Raw genomic sequence first — 18,117 nt, forward strand, 5'->3', positions numbered from 1 at the left:
GAGACAAGTGGGAAACAGGTCAGGATGAAAACCCTGAGATGGGTTTTTGAATGAGCCAGTGCAGACTGAAAGGCTTCCTTTACCACTTACTATTCTATGTTCTATGATTAAAGTTGTGCAGAAAAATATCCCCCGGCAAGCTGAAGTGGCCAAAAGGTCTACCTTTGCTCCTATTTCTTGTGTTCTTGTGTCTTATTTTCACTAGCATAGGCCAAAGTAAAATAGATTGACTGAGGCATGTACTGTTGAGGGAGATATAGTGAGTAGAATTTGGCTCCTGTAATTAGATTAGATTAGATTACTTACAGTGTGGAAACAGGCCCTTCAGCCCAACAAGTCCACATCGACCTGCCCATACCCCTAACCTAACACTACGGGCAATTTAGCATGGCCAATTCACCTGACCTACACATCTTTGGACTGTGGAGGAGACACCGCTGATTGAAGAAGCTATAGGATGTGTTATTTATTTGGGAGAGGCTTGACATGCTTCAAATGGATCCAGGCACTTAACCAGCTGTTTCTGACTTCACTGGGATCAAGGATTCTAAAGATGGATATCAGGCCACCCCCAACCAAACCGTTGGCTACTTGGAGACCAGCAACTCTCCATTTCTGGCTGCACTAATGACAAACTTTGCCTGTTGTCAGTGATGCTTCACAATTTATACAGAGGATTACAGCTGGAACATTGGAAATAGGAAGGTTGGGGTCGCAGCGAGGGAGAACAGTATGGTAAGAGGCAAGTGAAGTGGCTTTCAGACAACTGCCCTTTGCTTATATTAAGGCCTTCAAATTAATGCTGATATTGCTTATAACAATTCAATAGGGTTTGTTGGTTGGCCAATAGAGCCCTGTTGGACCTATTAAATCCTTAAGTCACCATTAATTTCAGATGGGATCGGGGATAATAGTCTGAGTTCAGTGCATTAGGATTGCGGTGTGTACTTAGTGAGGTAACAGTGGAGAATTTTGTGAGATAGTTCACTATTACTCTTGGAATTCTGTGAAATTATGTTTGGAAAGTTTAGTAGAATTCAACCCAGTTTATCATTGTTTATTTATTGAAGCAGTTCGGCATCTTGAAAACTTGCATTCAAATTAATTCAGCTTCTCCAGGCTATCCATGTGAATAAAGTCACCCAGTGCTGGTAACATTGTATTAAGTTTTTTCATCCTTTCCAAGATTTTGATATACTTCATGTAACTTTGAGTGTGTGCATCTAGATTCACAAAGGGTACTTTACAAATAAGAAGAATTAAAGTTAGGCTTGATGAACTAACTGGCCTTTTGCTCCAATATTTTCTCATATCTTCTGAATTTTGTTTTAAATTCCAGATCAGAGGCTGTATAACACTTCACATCATCAGTGCCATTTCCTGCTTCCCAGCGACAATAATATATGCCATAAGCCTTGCAGTTGAACCACGTTGCTTTCATTCACCTTCCTGTTCTAAATATGAGGTGAATGTTAAATGTCTCAGCATCAGTATAAGTTTATCAGTAATATTTTTAAGTTTGCTGTCTAACTTAGTTTGTCTTTAACACACTACAGGGTGCAATTGCATGCTTTGCCATTCTTCTCCTGTTGACACTGCTTAATGCAGCAATATCTATTGCAGTCTCAAGCTTCAACTGCAAAGCTCTGAACTGTTGTGGCACAACATCAGTGGTAAGCTAAGTAATTAATTGATCTAAGATTCCATTCTCACTGTATATGTCCATATTTTATACTGCATCTCTTTTGTGTTGTAGAAAGCTACCAATGTGTCAATGGTAACTGCTGGGCACTAGCAGGTAAACCATGAAGGACGAGGGTAGCAGATACATGAAACAGCACCACCTGCAAGTTGCCCTCTAAGGCACTCACCATCCTGACCTGGAAATATATAGCTGTTCTTTCACTGTTGCTGGGTCAAAATCTTGGAATTCCTTCCCTGAAGGCATTGTGAGTCACCCACGACAGGTGGACTGCAGCGGTTCAAGAATGCAGCTCACTACTGAAGGGCAACTAGGGATGGGCAATAAACGTTGGTAATGTCCACATCCCACGAATGAATTTTTAAAATTCTCTGGAGGGGAGTCAATGCAATAACAAGTCAGGCCAGGCTTAAACTAAGCAGTCAGTATATTTCTGCTCACTTCTTATGCAGCAGGAACAATTAAAATAGATTTACACAATTGTTATTGTCCATCCTCATCCCAGCATAGCCACATGACAGTTATGAAAAAAAAGATGATGTTGACTACAGCAAGGCCTAAATCATAAAGTCTTGCCTGCCACAGGAATGGCGGATGTGGGTTATCCACAATGTCGTTAGGGAGGGGATTCCTCGGAGGGTGATGGCTAGCATGAGGGGACGTAACTTTAAATTGAGGGGTGATAGATATAGGACAGATGTCAGAGGTAGTTTCTTTACTCAGAGAGTAGTAGGAGTGTTGAATGCACTGCCTGCAACAGTAGTAGACTCACCAACTTGAAGGGCATTTAATGGTTATTAGATAGGCATATGGATGATAATGGAATAGTGTAGGTTAGATGGGCTTTGGATTGGTTCCACAGGTCGGTGCAACATCGAGGGGCGAAGGGCCTGTACTGCGCTGTAATGTTCTATGTTCTATGAATAAGTGATCTGGTCTATCAACTTTTTTATTTGTTCCTGGAATAAGCATATCACTGCCTGGGCTAGCATTTATTGTCCATCCTTAATTGCCTTTGAGAAGTTTGTGCTGAACTACCTTCTTGAATGGGCTGCAGTCTTAAGAGTAGATGCAGCGAGTTTAAGGATTTTGACCCAATGAGTGAAGGAATGGCTATTTAGTTCCAAGACATGATGAAATGGGAGGTGAACATATAGGTATTGACATTCCCATGCATCTCCTACTTTTGTCCTTCTGCCAAGATGGTAGAAATCATCAATGGTGATGTCAAAGGAGTCCTGGAGAGTTGTTGCAGTACATTTTGTAGATGGCATAATGTGATGAAAGATGCATAATGGACAGATGGACATGGATTGGTTCTGCGAAGGTAATTTTTAAAAACAGATCAGAAAGCCATTTGGACAGTGACCTCATATCAGTTCTAAGTATGTATGTGGTAAGTGCGTGGGAGAATCCCTTACATATTAATCCCTTTTGTGTTGAACTTATCACTAGCAGAGCAAACATACCTCAAAGCCATTCAATTTAGTTTTAACTTCAGAACAGAAAATTCAAATTTTTAGTTCAGAAGAATAGATGGAGAATATATAGAGGATTGTGTAACTGATAGAAGACAGAGAGTTGGGATAAGGAAGGCATTTTCAGGATGGCAACCTGTAACCAGTGGAATGCCATAGGGACCAGTGCTGGGCACAATTATTTACAGCATTTCTTAATGATCTGGATTGGGGGTGGGGGGGGGGGGGGTGTGAAGGGGAGGTGAATGGATTATTGCTGAGTTTGTGGAAAAAACAACATAGATAACAAGGAAAGGAAAGCGGTGAAGATGTCAGCATCTGCAGAGGGATATAGAATATGAAGTGTGTGACAAACTTGGCAGATGGTCTATAATCTGAGAAAATTTAAGGTTGTTTGTGGGAGGAAGAAAAGTTGAATATTATTTATTTGGAAAAAGAATACAGAAAACTAAAGCACAGTGGGATTGGGAAGTTTTTGTGCATGCATGACAAAAAGCTAGGATATAAGTTTAGCCAGTAATTTCAAAGTTAAAAATCACACAACACCAGGTTATAATCCAACAGGTTTATTTGGAAGTACTAGCTTTTTTTAGCATGGCTCCTTCTTCAGGTAACTAGTGGAGCAGGATCATAAGCTTCAAGATTGTCTAATGATCCTGCCCCACTAGTTACCTGATGAAGGAGCAGCACTCTGAAAGCTAGTACTTCCAAATAAACCTGTTGGACTATATCCTAGTGGTGTGTGATTTTTAACTTTGTCCACCCCAGTCCAACGCCATCACCTCCACGTCATGGCTTTATTTCAAAGGAAATGGAATATAAAAGTAGGGAGGTTAGCTCGAAGTATACAAGACACTGGCCAGACCACAGTGGAAATACTGTGAACAGTTTAAGGCCCCTTTTCTAAGGAGCAATATATTGGCATTGGAGTCAGTCCAGAGATCACTGGGTTTGTCCTGTGTTTAGAAAGACTATCTTTTGAGGAAGGTTGAGTAGATCAGGTCTGTACTTATTGGAGTCATACAGTGTGGCGCTGGAAAAGGACAGCAGGTCGAACAGCAGATCAGGCAGCATCTGAGGAGCAGAAGAGTCAATAAGCCCTTCAGCATTCCTAATGAGTGGCTTATGCCTGAAACGTCAACTCTCCTGCTCCTCAAATGCTGCCTGACCTGCTGTGCTTTTCCAGCACTGCACGTTTTGACTCTGTACTTATTGGAGTTTAGAAGAATGAAATTTAACATTCAAAGGGGACTTGACAGGGTGGATACAGAAAGATTATTTCTCCTTCTGGAGAGTCTTGGACCAAATGGCATAATCTTAGAGTAAGTGATCAGCCATTTAAAGCATGAGGAGGAATTCTTCTCTCAGAGGGTAGTGAACTTTGGGAATTCTTTACTGCAGAGGTCTATCAATGCTGGGTCATTAAATGTATTGAAGGCTGAGATAGTCTTGGTTTGTAATCAGTAAGCAAATCAAGGGTTATGGGGATGAGGCAGGAAAGTGGAGTTGAGGATTATCAGGTAATGCCATGATCCTATTAAATCATGGAGTATACTCAGTGGGCTAAATGGATACTTTTTGCTCCTACATCTTATGGTCTTAGAAACCAGAATTCTAGTTTCTCCCAGCAGGAGAATCAAGTCAGTGGAAGGAGTCCCTTAAATAAAAACATATAATTGAATAGCTGTAAAATTTATCTGGAATTGGATTTCTGTAATGGATAGAGTTGTAAACAGGCTGAAACTTTGTTTTGGTGTTTGTTAAGATATTTCTAACTGTAGCATGTGTTTGTGTATAGTATTATTTATTTTGCCTTTTGTGTAATAAACCAATGTTCTGTTGTTAAAAGATTTCTGCAACCTAAAGTGAATAGTTTTGATGACTGGTAACAATGCTAAACAACCAAAGATTAGAAATGTGTTCTACAAGCCGGGTTTCATTTTGGGTTCTGACTTGTCCTGGAATCATAACAAAACACCGCTGTAACTCTGTGTCAATTGTGAAGGGAATTAATGTTGAAGATGGGTGCCAGTCAAGTGGTCTGCTTTGTCCTGCATGTTGTCATGCTTCATGACTGTAGTTGAAGCTGCACTCATCCAGGCATTTGAAGATTATTCCTTTTTCACCCGTAGAATCATTGAATCCCTAGAGTGCGGAAAGAGGTCATTTTGGCCCATCGTGTCCACACTCTTTGAATAGCATTCCACCCAGATCCAGACCTCCATCCTATGCCTGTAACCCCACATTTACCATGACTAATCCGCCTAATCTGCACATCCTGGTTTGTAAATGGTGAATGGGCAAGAGGTAAGTTATTGTCCCAGAATTCCAAGTTTCTGCCCTAATCCCGTATGGCTCGTTCAATTCATTTTTGTGGTCAACAGCATATTGTTAATGGGAGATTCAGCAATGGTAATATCTAGGAAGATAGTTGGATTCTCTCTTGTTTGATAATGCCACAGTCCAGTTGTTGCTACATATGAATAGGGACTGCTTCAAGGTCTGAAGATTTGCAGATGGTGCTGAACATTGTACAATCATCAGTGAACATCCCAAAATCTGATTTTATGATGGACCGAAGCTCATTGATGAAGCAGCTAAAGATGACTGTGCATAGGACACTATCCTGAGGAACTTTTGAAGTGATATCATAAGACTGAGATGATTGACTAGCCACAAAGACAATCACTTTCCTTTGTGCTCAGCATAACTATAACCAGTAGAATAGTTCACCCCCACTTGCATTGACACCAATTTTTCTAGGGCTTCCAGGGGATATATTCAGATAAATACTGTCTCACCTCACCCTGGACCTCAGCTCTTTTATCCATGTTTGGACCAAGACAGTATTGAACACCAGAGTTGAGTGCCTTGGCAGAATACAAACTTAGCATCAGTGAGCAGGTTATTGCTGAGCAAGTACTGCTTGGTAGTATTGTTGGCAACACCTTACAACACTTTCCTCATGCTGCACAATCAACTGATAAGACAGTCATTGACTGGGTTATGTTTGTCTTGCTATTTATGGACAGAACATACCAGGGTAACTTTTCACATTGCCAGGTAGATGCTACTGTTGTCGCTGTACTGGAGATGCTTGGCTAGGGGTATAGCTAGTTTTGGAACAAAAATATTTAGTAGGACTACTGGTATGTTGTCAGGGTTCAGTTTCCTGTACCTTCAACCCTCTTGATATGATGTGGAGTCAATTAAATTGGCTGAAAACTGGCATTTCTGATGCTGAGACTTTACTAGGAAGTTGAGATGTATCATCCATATGATACTTCTGAGCAAAAATGGATACAAATGCTTCAGCCTTGTCTTTTGCACTGAGCTCCCCATTATTGAGAATATGGATATTTGTGGACCTTCCTCCTGCATTAGATATTTAATTGGTGCTACCATTCATGACTGGATGTGGCAGGATTGCAAAGATTCAATGTGATTGTTGGTTGTAGGATCATTTAGTCCTGTCTATCTCACTCTGTTTGTGCTGTTTGGCATGCAGGATTGTGTTATATCTTCACCAGGTTGACACCACATTTTTAGATAATGCTTGGTGTTGCTCTTGGCATATCCTCCTGCACTCATTAAATCAGTATTTTGTTTCTCTCCAATTGCATTCCCTCCCTTTTTAATAAATTATTCTAACCTCAATCCATCCTAATATTCCCAGATTTCAAATAGTTGTCTTTTAGCTGTAGCTCAGTCGGTGGCACTTTTATGCTCTTAACTAGAAAGTTGTAGGATCATGATTTAATGCAAAGATATTATCTTGGCTGACAAGCCCTGTGTCTATAGGAGGTGAGTGCAACACTGGCGGAGGAGCTGTATTTTCAGATGAGACATTAAATTAAGACCACCTGTCACACTCAAGTCAACGTAGAAGATCCTGTGAATTGATGTTGAAGAGCATAGATGGAGTCCCTATTTTCTTGGTGAACATTTGTCTCTCAGTCAACATCAATAAAACACAGTAGCTGGATATTATCACAGTATTGTTCCTGAAACCTTGCTGAGTAAAAATTGCAAAATCATGTCTTTTTATTTTTGTGCTTTTTAAAACTGTGGTCTGAAATGAGAAAGAATTGTTTTGAAACCTAAGGGTTTACAAAAATGGCTGCATGTTCTGAAAGTCAGGATTTGATTCCTTTTGTGAATCTTGTTTGTATAGCTATGTGTTCCAGCAATGTGCAGACGAACTGGACAAGGGGTTGTTTACAAGTGAAGTTGATTGGTTTGTGGATTAGGGATCAATTATCAATGACAAGTGTCCTCTGCTGCCCAATAAATACATGATTGACAGTCAGGTCGCTGAACAAGGTTTGCTGTGATCAAGACAGAGAGGCTGGCTCAGACTAGAAGAGAAACCAGCAGATCGGCAGCAGCCAAAAACACTCTCTTCTCACTTCTCTGCAATAAACCACTTTAAACCTAAAGAAAACTAATCTTATGTTTTCTTCAATAGGTACTACAAGTTGTGAATTTGAATTGGACACGTCAAAACCTAGAACAAAACCTGGCTTGATACATGCTATGATTTTATTTGTTAGCTAAGGTGGTCATTAGTCACTGAAACATATCCACACAAAGTTGCAGATATTCATTAACAACTAAACATAATTTTTAAAAAGATCAACAGCCAAACTTTGTGTATATATCAAAAGAATTTAACACAAATATCACAACAAAGTTTCCCAATATTATACATTACAGAGACTCAAATCCATAGATACTAAACCCATAAATCAACTCTTCAGGTTTTGAATTTAACAGTCACATTTTGAGATACTTCCCCAGGGGCTGTGAAGACAATCGATGATTCCATTGAATCTGCTGACATGAACCCTTCACACATCTGAGGGCCTAAACTTTCTCACTTCCAATAACTTGCAAATTTCTATCCTAACTGTTCTGGCCTGGAACCTGCACAAACTAGATATTTGTGGTGGACTGACTAGCTGCCCAAAAATTGCACTGAAATCACCTGCTATGAAGAAATACAGAGGAACCTCGATTATCCGAAGGACGCGGGTGGGGAGTATTTCATTCGGTTAATCGAATGCTGAATAATCGATGCCAGATAACATGCATTGGGACCTTGCAATCTTTTAGGATCATCAGAAATTTGGTTAATTGAATGCTACATAATCAAGGCTCCTCTGTATAAGACTTGCTTCTGAACTCAACTTTGGTGGTTTCTGATCTGCAATGTAAACTAAGGGCCTTAATGTGCTTCCACTACCTGTCATAAACTTTAAAGTATAAACATCCTTCCGTTGGCACCATAGATGTCCATAGTCACATGGTTTCTTTGCAGTGTTGAATTTACGTCACTATTGCAGGATGACTTGCTGAATGAAGAAAAAGCTTTATAGAACTGACTCGTATCAATCCAGTCAATCATATCAATCATTCATTTCTTTAAAACAATCCAAATTCCAAAAATGATTACATGGTTATACTTTTCATCATATGTAGGAAAAGCAGAATGGAATCCTAACAAACCCAATGGGGTAATGACCTGATTCTGTTTTTTTGCAATATCGTTTGGTGAAAATGTTTTTATAGCTCAAGGGAACAATAGCATTGCCCAGTTGGGACAGGTGGCAGAGAGGTTTAGATTTTGGAGATGTGATTGAACTGTGATGAACTGACTTGCTCACTTTGTACAAAACCCTTTGAAATTTTATTATATTCATGCCATTGTTGATCTTTTTTCAGCCAATTATTGTTGTGTACAACAACACATCTGAACAACTGGTTCCGTTGCAGCAGCTATATGCGAACACTCCTCCCTAAATTGTGACAGCAATGAAAAATATGTGCACTGAATAATAGTTCCTGTTGAAATTCTGATTAGAACAAATTACTACATCTGAGTTTGGTGCAACATTATTCTAATATGTGTAAATATGCAGAATTTTGTTCATTTTGTTCCTGTGTTAATTTCACGATGTCACCAAGGCCTCATGTCTTGCCCAAATGCACATTACCTGAAGAAGGCTGCAGTGAGCTTCCTAGTCTTGGTTGGTTTCAATCACATGAAGAGTCAACTACTTATGGTGAGCTACATTTCCATATAGGCAATGTAATATGTGTGGTGGACAGGTGAGAGAAATAAGAGTCGATAAAGTGTGGCGCTGAAAAAGGCACAGCAGGTCAGGCAGCGTCTGAGGACCAAGAGAATCAATATTTCAGGCATAATCCTTCAATAGGACCAGTCCTGTTAAGCCTGAAACATTGGCTGTCTTGCCCTCAGATGCTGCCTAACTAGCTGTGCCTTTTCCACCACGACACTTTATCAACTATGACTCTCCAGCATCTGCAGTCCTCACTATCTCTGAGGTGAGAGAAATGGGCAGGCTTCCTACAGTGTAAGGAATTAGCAAACCAATTCTATTGTTCCAAACACCCAGCGATTTAATTTTGATATATTCAATTCAATTTTATGACTTGCTGTAATGTCTGCACCATACCAATGTACTATTTATATAAATACTTGATTCTCTCTGTGGCCTACAATCAAGCAACCTTCCATTTCTTGTAGACTAGCTCTTAGGAGTGGACCACACATTATACACATCCACATTCATTGAAAACATAACATAAAAAACTTTTTTTACTTGCAGACAAACTTCCGTCAAAAGTCAAAACCCATAGCACAGTGCTAGTCCAACACATCAACAAATAGCAGACTGTTACTCAACCATAAAATGTAAACTGCAACAGGATCCAATAACAAATAGAATCAAGTCTCTCCAGTAGCCTGGAGAGGAAAGTCATAATGTTAATCATAATATTAAATTCAAAAATTGTAATTGAGACATTTAAAAAACAGTTCAGAATAAAGTAACCCAAAACATATTAAATAATAATATCCACTAAGTTAACTCAAGATATCAATAAAAATCATCTATGCATTTTATAAATGATGCACAAAATAATTTGAACATGTTAAGAAGTAACCATAAAACCAAAAAACCAACAAAGATGAACAAAGTAAGGGAATTACATTGCTTTTGGACTAGTTCAACTCCGAGATTATTTTACTTTGCTGTAGTTCAATAGATTTGTTAACTGGAGATTCACCAATCTCCCTCATGTGTTTCACCTTACCATAGTACCATGTTGCAGTCCTGAACAAAGAATAATATGAAACAGAAAATGATAAAGGAATGGTTTAAAAATTAGTGCTGTTTTTCAATCAACTTCAATGATATATAATGGGCATGATGGAAGAGACTCCTCTGCAAATTATGCTTCTATGACATAGCCTGGATTTTCTGATGTTGCTGTATTTAGCAAATGTGCACATAGATAAAATCTCTATTTTTCAGACTTTGAAAATACTGAATGGAGTAACAATAAACATACAATGTATTTCATGACAACTATACTTAACAGGTGTTTATTTGGATCACATTATTTTGGTTCCTTCATCTGTACACTTAATAAAGCATCAGCTATAACATTGTCTTTTCCATGTATCAAAAACTAGTGGCTCCGGTTGTTATGGGGAATGTTAGTGCTGGATAAATCAGATTCCCGATGGAGACTGGTTAGATAGATCATAATTTCATTTTGTTATTGAGATGATTTTTAAAATAAAATTTAAGAACACCATGTTGCAGTCTTCTAACAATAAAACAAAATAGAAGCAAATTAAGAACAGAAATACAAGCAAAGGAAATTCCACATTATTCCCTTACAATACTGATTCAAATATTTTTAAACACACAGTAGAAATAACCCAAGTATGGTACAGCTTGCAAAATGGTTACATTTAAAAGAACAACTAGAACTGTACTTCTAGCAAGACCTATTCTAACACATTTCCAAATGTAGGAGCGACTTTTTCTAATGTTTTGTTGGACTTGAAAATATTAAAATTTCAAGTCATCTGTTGAACTCTAGGTATCTTTTCCTTAATCATCATTATTGTACTCCTGACTTAGTTTCCTCCAGTGCTATTACCATGCCTGATGCAGCTCCTTTGCAACTTCAAAAACTTGACTTCTTTTCCACTGTCTGTATGCCAACACTCCTTATTCTAAGATAATTGCATTACTTTAAACTCCTGTTCTTAAAAATGCTGCCTAGCACACGTTACTAAGTCAAAAGAATTCTCAGCACTTCATAGCTGGATGTATGCTTCTTTCTTGAATGACTTCCCAGCCCAGACTGCATAAACCTGGATAGTCCTCTCCCAAAGACCTTTCAATAGTTCTCAAGGAACTCTGGATAAATTTCTCTCACTTGGAATTATGGGTATCATTTTTTTTAAAAAGTTAAATGTTAACTCCAAACACAGACAAACCCAGATGGTTAACTAAAATTACACGAGCCCAAACTCATGGTAAATGATATTAAAATGCATATATAAACATTTCTCAGTTTCATCATTCAGGCACATGAATAATTTTTTAAGTTGTAGAAACAACTGTAGGTTTTTGTCCCAAACTTGCTCAAGAAAAATCAAAGAATTGTGTGTTTTTTTTCATATAAACAACTGTTTCTCCAATTTATTTGATTTTAGCATGACCCACAGGGATAGATTAGATTTCTTATAGTGTGGAAACAGGCCCTTCAGCCCAACCAGTCCACACTGACCCTCTGAAGAGTAACTCACCCAGACCCATCTCCCTCTGACTACTACACCTAACACTATGGGCAATTTAGCATAGCCAATTCACCTGACCTGCACCCCTTTGGATTGTGGGAGGAAATCAGAGCACCCGGAGGAAACCCACGCAGACACAGGGAGAATGTGCGACTCCACGCAGTCGTCCAAGGCTGGAATCAAACCTGGGACCTTAGTGCTGTGTGGCAGCAGTGCTAACCACTGAACCACTGTGCCACCCCGTGTAATGAAAATCAAGCCCCACTATTCCTGCAGTTATTGCAAATGTAAAGATTTAATGAAATGATCAAAAATACCAATCAGCTTCTTACTAACTGTAACTGAGGATAAAAGCAAACCAAACCAGATTTCTTACGTAACAAAAAATCTTAGTTGGAACGTCCTTAACTTTAGCCAGAACAGTTAAAAAATTCTAATTTATGAATTTAAAATTTGACCCTTTTTGAAGTTCACTGTCCCCGCCCTACCCCTTTATTCCCCTCCCCCCGCCATACACACAGACACACATAGCAAAAACGAGTGCAAAAAAGGAAAATTAGGAAGGTATATTTCTCTATCAGCAGCTGAAACTACAAAACTAGTCAGGTTAGTTTCACAGTCTTTCAATTCTTTGGAACCAAAAAAAAATTCTCATATAAGTATGCCACATGGAATTCTGAGGAAATCCTTACAATGAAAAGCATTATGCATATTTCAACCAATATTAAACTCAATATGTCAGGATACAGAATACAAAAAGGCCACGATACAATCATACAAACATCTTAATAAGTTAGTGAATATTGAGAAGATTTGTAGCTCAGGTTGATGTTCAGGATGTAGGTTTGCTCGCTGAGCTAGAAGGTTCATTTTCAGACGTTTCATTACCATATTAGGTAGCATCTTCAGTGAGCCTCCAGATGAAGCACTGCTGATGTTTCCTGCTTTCTATTTATATGTTTGGGTTTCTTTGGATTGGTGATGTCATTTCCTGTAGTGATGTCATTTCCTGTTCTTTTTCTCAGGGGGTGGTAAATGGGATCCAAGTCAATGTGTTTGTTGATAGAGTTCTGGTTGTAATGCATTGCCTTTAGGAATTCTTGTGCATGTCTCTGTTTGGCTTGTCTGAGGGTGGATGTTTGTCCCAGTTGAAGTGGTGTCATTCCTTATCTGTATGTAAGGATACTAGTGAGAGAGGGTCATGTCGTTTTGTGGCTAGTTGAAGTCCAGGGTACATGAACACCAACTAGCCACAAAATGACATGCCCCTCTCTCATTAGTATCCTTACATACCATAAGGAAGAACAGGAAATGACATCACCAACCCAAAGAAACCCAAACATATAACACTGAAGATGTTACCTAGTATGGAGCCGAAATGTCTCAAAATGAACCTTCCAGCTCAGCGAGCAAACCTACATCCAGAATGTTAATAAGTAGTACACAAGCTCACTGAACATATTATATATTAACTATGCTTGTCAATAAAGAGCACACAAAATCACACAGGTAACTAGTTTCACATGCAAAAACTCAGTACAAACGATACAGTCTAATCCTGAAAATACCCTGGCATTTAAGGTTTGCAAAATAGATGACTTGAGTTGAGATGTTTAAACTTGCTAAGTTTATATCACCTTGCCATATTATTACATTGCAGTCTTTAAAAAATCCATATATTTCAAGGTGGAAAATGAAAAAAGAGGAGCGTTTTAGAAATTAATGCTGATTTTTAACCAACCTGTTTATGCATGACAGAAAATAGGCAAGATTCCTCTTCAGAAGTCAGGATTTTCTGATGTTGCTGTGTTGTTGTGCTGTATGATAAATCTATACAAATATAAAATTTTAATTTGTTGTACCTTGGAACAACAAATCTTCCACTCTTCACCTTCTCAATCATGCAACCAGGCTTTTTTGCACCTTTGATACAATAACAACTTTTTAGAGAAATTCTGCAGGTCCGGCAGCATCTGTGGAGAGAAAACTGTTAACATTCTGGAGAAATGTCACTGGACATGAAGTATCAGCCTTGTTTTCTCTCCACAGATGCTGCCAGACCTGTTGAGTTTCTCCAGCAATTTCTGTTTTTGTTTTAGATTTCCAGCATCTGCAATTTTTTAATGTTTATTTTTATTTTATCTTTGGCATCTTTCTTGAGTGACCATTATCGCTGAAGACATGTGTTAGGAGGGGTAGAGCTGCTCTCCATTTCTAGGAGTTGCCACTTCTTGTGGCATTCATACTACGGGCACCATATTTAAAGCCCTGTACAGCACTTCAGATATTTCAAGCTAGGAACTGCTCTTCATACAGTGGTACTTGACCATTATCGCTGAAGACATGGACCAGAGAAAAGGAGGGCTTCCTCCCTGTTCATGGACAGGGACCTAGACGTGGAGTTGAATGAGGTCCTACTAATTTCTTAGCAGACTGCCACAGGATGTCACACTGCCAGATCAAGCCAGGTGAAACCCAGGTAGCAGCTCAGGTCAGTGCTGTGTCCCTGGCAAAGCGGGACACCCAACATGGGACTTCACTCTGCAGGGTGAGAATTGCTATCACTGTACCACCTCATACACACAAAGCCACCAGCACCACCAAGTCCGACCATTCACTCTCACTATGTCATTGTTAAAAATTCCACAACAGCAGGTTATAGTCCAGTAGGTTTAGTTGGAAGTACAAGCTTTCGGAGCGCTGCTCCTTCACAGTGTCTGAAAGTTTGTAATTTCCAAATAAACCTGTTGGACTATAACCTGCTGTTGTGCGATTTTTAACTTTGTCCACCCAGTCCAACCCTGGCACCTCCACATCATGAGTATGCCATTGTACATAACATCTTACCAAGATTCATGAAGGACAACCTGCCCAATCAAGGGCTCTCACCCACTCATCCACACAATCTACAGTCCACCCTTTCTGTCTACTGTGTTTGACAAATTATTCTTAGAGTTTGCTGAGCATTCAACAAGCAGTGTGAATAAAGAGGAACAAGAGATGTGTGTATTCGGATTTGCAAATTTTTGTTGTTTTAGCACTTGTGACTGCGACCTTGAGCTTTCTGCAGGGGTTCTGAAAGATAGACAATAGATGCAGGAGTAGGCCATTCTGCCCTTCGAGCCTGCACCGCCATTCAATATGATCATGGCTGATCATTCCTAATCAGTATCCTGTTCCAGCCTTATCTCCATACCCCTTGACTCCACTATCTTTAAGAGCTCTATCCAATTCTTTCTTAAATGAATCCAGAGACTGGGCCTCCACTGCCCTCTGGGGCAGAGCATTCCACACAGCCACCACTCTCTGGGTGAAGTAGTTTCTCCTCATCTCTGTCCTAAATGGTCTACCCCGTATTTTTAAGTTGTGTCCTCTGGTTCGGCACTCCCCCATCAACGGAAATATGTTCCCTCCTGCCAGAGTGTCCAGTCCTTTCATAATCCTATACGTTTCAATCAGATCCCCTCTCAGTCTTCTAAACTCAAGGGTATACAAGCCCAATCGCTTCAGTCTTTCCGTGTAAGGCAATCCTGCCATTCCAGGAATTGACCTCGTGAACCTACGCTGCACTCTCTCAATAGCCAGAATGTCTTTCCTCAAATTTGGAGACCAGAACTGTACACAGTACTCCAGGTGTGGTCTCACCAGGGCCCTGTACAACTGCAGAAGCACCTCTTTGCTTCTATACTCAATCCCTCTTGTTATGAAGGCCAACATGCTATTAGCCTTCTTCACGACCTGCTGTACCTGCATGCTTGCCTTCATTGACTGGTGGACAAGAACACCCAGATCTCTCTGAACAGCCCCTTTACCTAATTTGATACCATTGAGGTAGTAATCTGCCTTCCTGTTCTTGCTACCAAAGTGGATAACCAGACATTTATCCACATTAAACTGCATCTGCCATGCATCTGCCCACTCACCTAACTTGTCCAGGTCACCCTGTAATCCCCTAACATCCTCATCACATTTCACCCTACCACCTAGCTTTGTGTCATCAGCAAATTTGCTAATGTTATTGCTGATACCATCTTCTATATCATTTACATATATTGTAAAAAGCTGCGGTCCCAGCACGGATCCCTGCGGTACCCCACTGGTCACTGCCTGCCATTTCAAAATGGAGCCGTTAATCACTATCCTTTGTTTCCTGTTAGCCAACCAATTCTCTATCCAATCTAGTACTTTGCCCCCAATCCCGTGCGCCCTAATTTTACTCACTAACCTCTTGTGTGGGACTTTATCAAAAGCTTTCTGAAAGTCCAGGTACAGTACATCCACTGGATCTCCCTCGTCCATCTTCCGAGTTACATCCTCAAAAAATTCAAGAAGATTAGTCAAGCATGATTTCCCCTTCATAAATCCATGCTGACTCTGTCCTATCCTGTTACTATTATCCAGATGTGCCGTAATTTCATCCTTTATAATAGACTCCAGCATCTTTCCCACCACTGAGGTCAGACTAACTGGTCTATAATTTCCTGCTTTCTCCCGCCCACCCTTCTTAAAAAGTGGCACAACATTAGCCGCCCTCCAATCCTCAGGAACCGACCCCAATTCTATTGAACTCTGGAAAATAATCACCAGCGCATCCACGATTTCCCGAGCCACCTCCTTCAGTACCCTGGGATGCAGGCCATCAGGTCCCGGAGACTTATCAACCTTCAGACCTAACAGTCTCTCCAACACCAAATCCTGGCAAATAGAAATTCCCTTAAGTTCAGGTCCTTCAGCCACTGTTACCTCAGGGAGATTGCTTGTGTCTTCCCCAGTGAACACAGATCTGAAGTACCCATTTAATTCCTCTGCCATTTCTTCGTTCCCAGTAATATATTCCCCTGCTTCTGTCTTCAAGGGCCCAATTTTTGTCCTAACCATTTTTTTGCCTTGGACATACCTAAAAAAGCTTTTACTATCCTCCTTTATATTCTTGGCCAGTTTACCTTCGTACCTCATTTTTTCTCTGCGTATTTCCTTCTTACTAATCCTCTGTTGTTCTTTAAAAGCTTCCCAGTCCTCCGTTTTCCCGCTTATCTTCGCTAAGTTATACTTTTTCTCTTTTAACCTTATATGTTTCTTTACTTCCCTCGTCAGCCACGGCCGCCCATGTCTCCTCCTGGGATCTTTCTTCCTTTTAGGAATGAACTGATCCTGCATCTTCTGCATTATACACAGAAATATCCGCCATTGTTCCTCCACGGTCTTCCCTGTTAAGGTATTGAACCATTGAACTTTGGCCAGTTGCTCCCTCATAGCTCCATATTTCCCTTTATTCAACTGAAATATTGTCACTTCAGATTGTACCCACTCCCTCTCAAATTGCAGATTGAAGCTTATTGTATTATGGTCACTACTTCCCAATGGCTCCTTCACTTCGAGGTCACTGACCAATTCTGGTTCGTTACACAATACCAGATCCAGAATCGCCTTATCCCTGGTCGGCTCCAGCACCAGCTGCTCTAAAAATCCATCTCTGAGGCACTCCACAAAGTCTCTTTCTTGAGGCCCGATACCATCCTGATTCTCCCAGTCTACCTGCATGTTAAAATCCCCCATAACAACTGTAGTAACATCTTTGCGACAAGCCAATTTCAGCTCCTGATTCAACTTACCTCCAACATCCAGACTACTGTTTGGTGGCCTGTAGATGACTCCAATGAGGGTCTTTTTACCCTTAGTGTTTCGAAGCTCGATCCACACTGACTCTACATCCCCTGACTCTAGGTCCGCCCGCGCAAGGGACTGAATATCCTCCCTTACCAACAAGGCCACCCCACCCCCTCTGCCCGTCAGTCTATCCTTACGATAGCACGTGTAGCCTTGAATATTCATTTCCCAGGCCCTGTCCCCATGAAGCCACGTCTCAGTTATCCCCACAATATCGTATCTGCCAATTTCCAAAAGAGCCTCAAGCTCATCCACCTTGTGTCTAATGCTTCGTGCATTCATATATAGAATTTTTAATTTGTTACTGCTCTCACCCTTCCCCTCAACCCTTATTTCACTCAACTTTACAGCATGATGCCTTTTCCAGTTTTCTGCCTCCTTGATACAGTTGTCTTTCTTGACTTCTCTTGTTCTAACTACCCCTTCAATTTCCTTTTTAAACATCCAGCTTGTCCCCTCCCCCCCGCTACTTAGTTTAAATGTAGCGGTGTTGCAGCAGAAAACCTGCCTGCCAGAATGCCGATCCCTGTTCTACTAAGGTGCAAGCCGTCTCTCTTGTAGAATTTATGGTTACCATAAAATATACCCCAGTGATCCAAGAACTTGAAACCTTGCTTCCTGCACCAGTTCCCCAACCACACGTTCAA

General features: G+C 40.3%; 1 protein-coding gene across 4 annotated transcripts in view; it reads left to right on the forward strand.

The window, feature by feature from the left end:
- The window catches only part of LOC140478764 (membrane-spanning 4-domains subfamily A member 4A-like), a 79,666-nt gene extending 69,092 nt beyond the window's left edge, over positions 1-10,574 (forward strand). For 2 of the 4 annotated variants that reach the window (XM_072572113.1, XM_072572115.1), the window contains 3 exons: positions 1,340-1,465; positions 1,557-1,673; positions 8,905-10,574. In XM_072572113.1, the coding sequence (XP_072428214.1) occupies positions 1,340-1,465; positions 1,557-1,673; positions 8,905-8,982 (321 nt within the window). In that variant the 3' untranslated portion in view covers positions 8,983-10,574. The remainder of the gene's footprint in view (positions 1-1,339; positions 1,466-1,556; positions 1,674-8,904) is intronic. The other 2 variants (XM_072572116.1, XM_072572114.1) reach the window with 2 other exon arrangements.
- Positions 10,575-18,117: the final 7,543 nt, after the last annotated feature.

Source organism: Chiloscyllium punctatum, chromosome 6 (genome assembly GCF_047496795.1).
Source record: "Chiloscyllium punctatum isolate Juve2018m chromosome 6, sChiPun1.3, whole genome shotgun sequence".
Taxonomy (NCBI): Eukaryota; Metazoa; Chordata; class Chondrichthyes; order Orectolobiformes; family Hemiscylliidae; genus Chiloscyllium; species Chiloscyllium punctatum.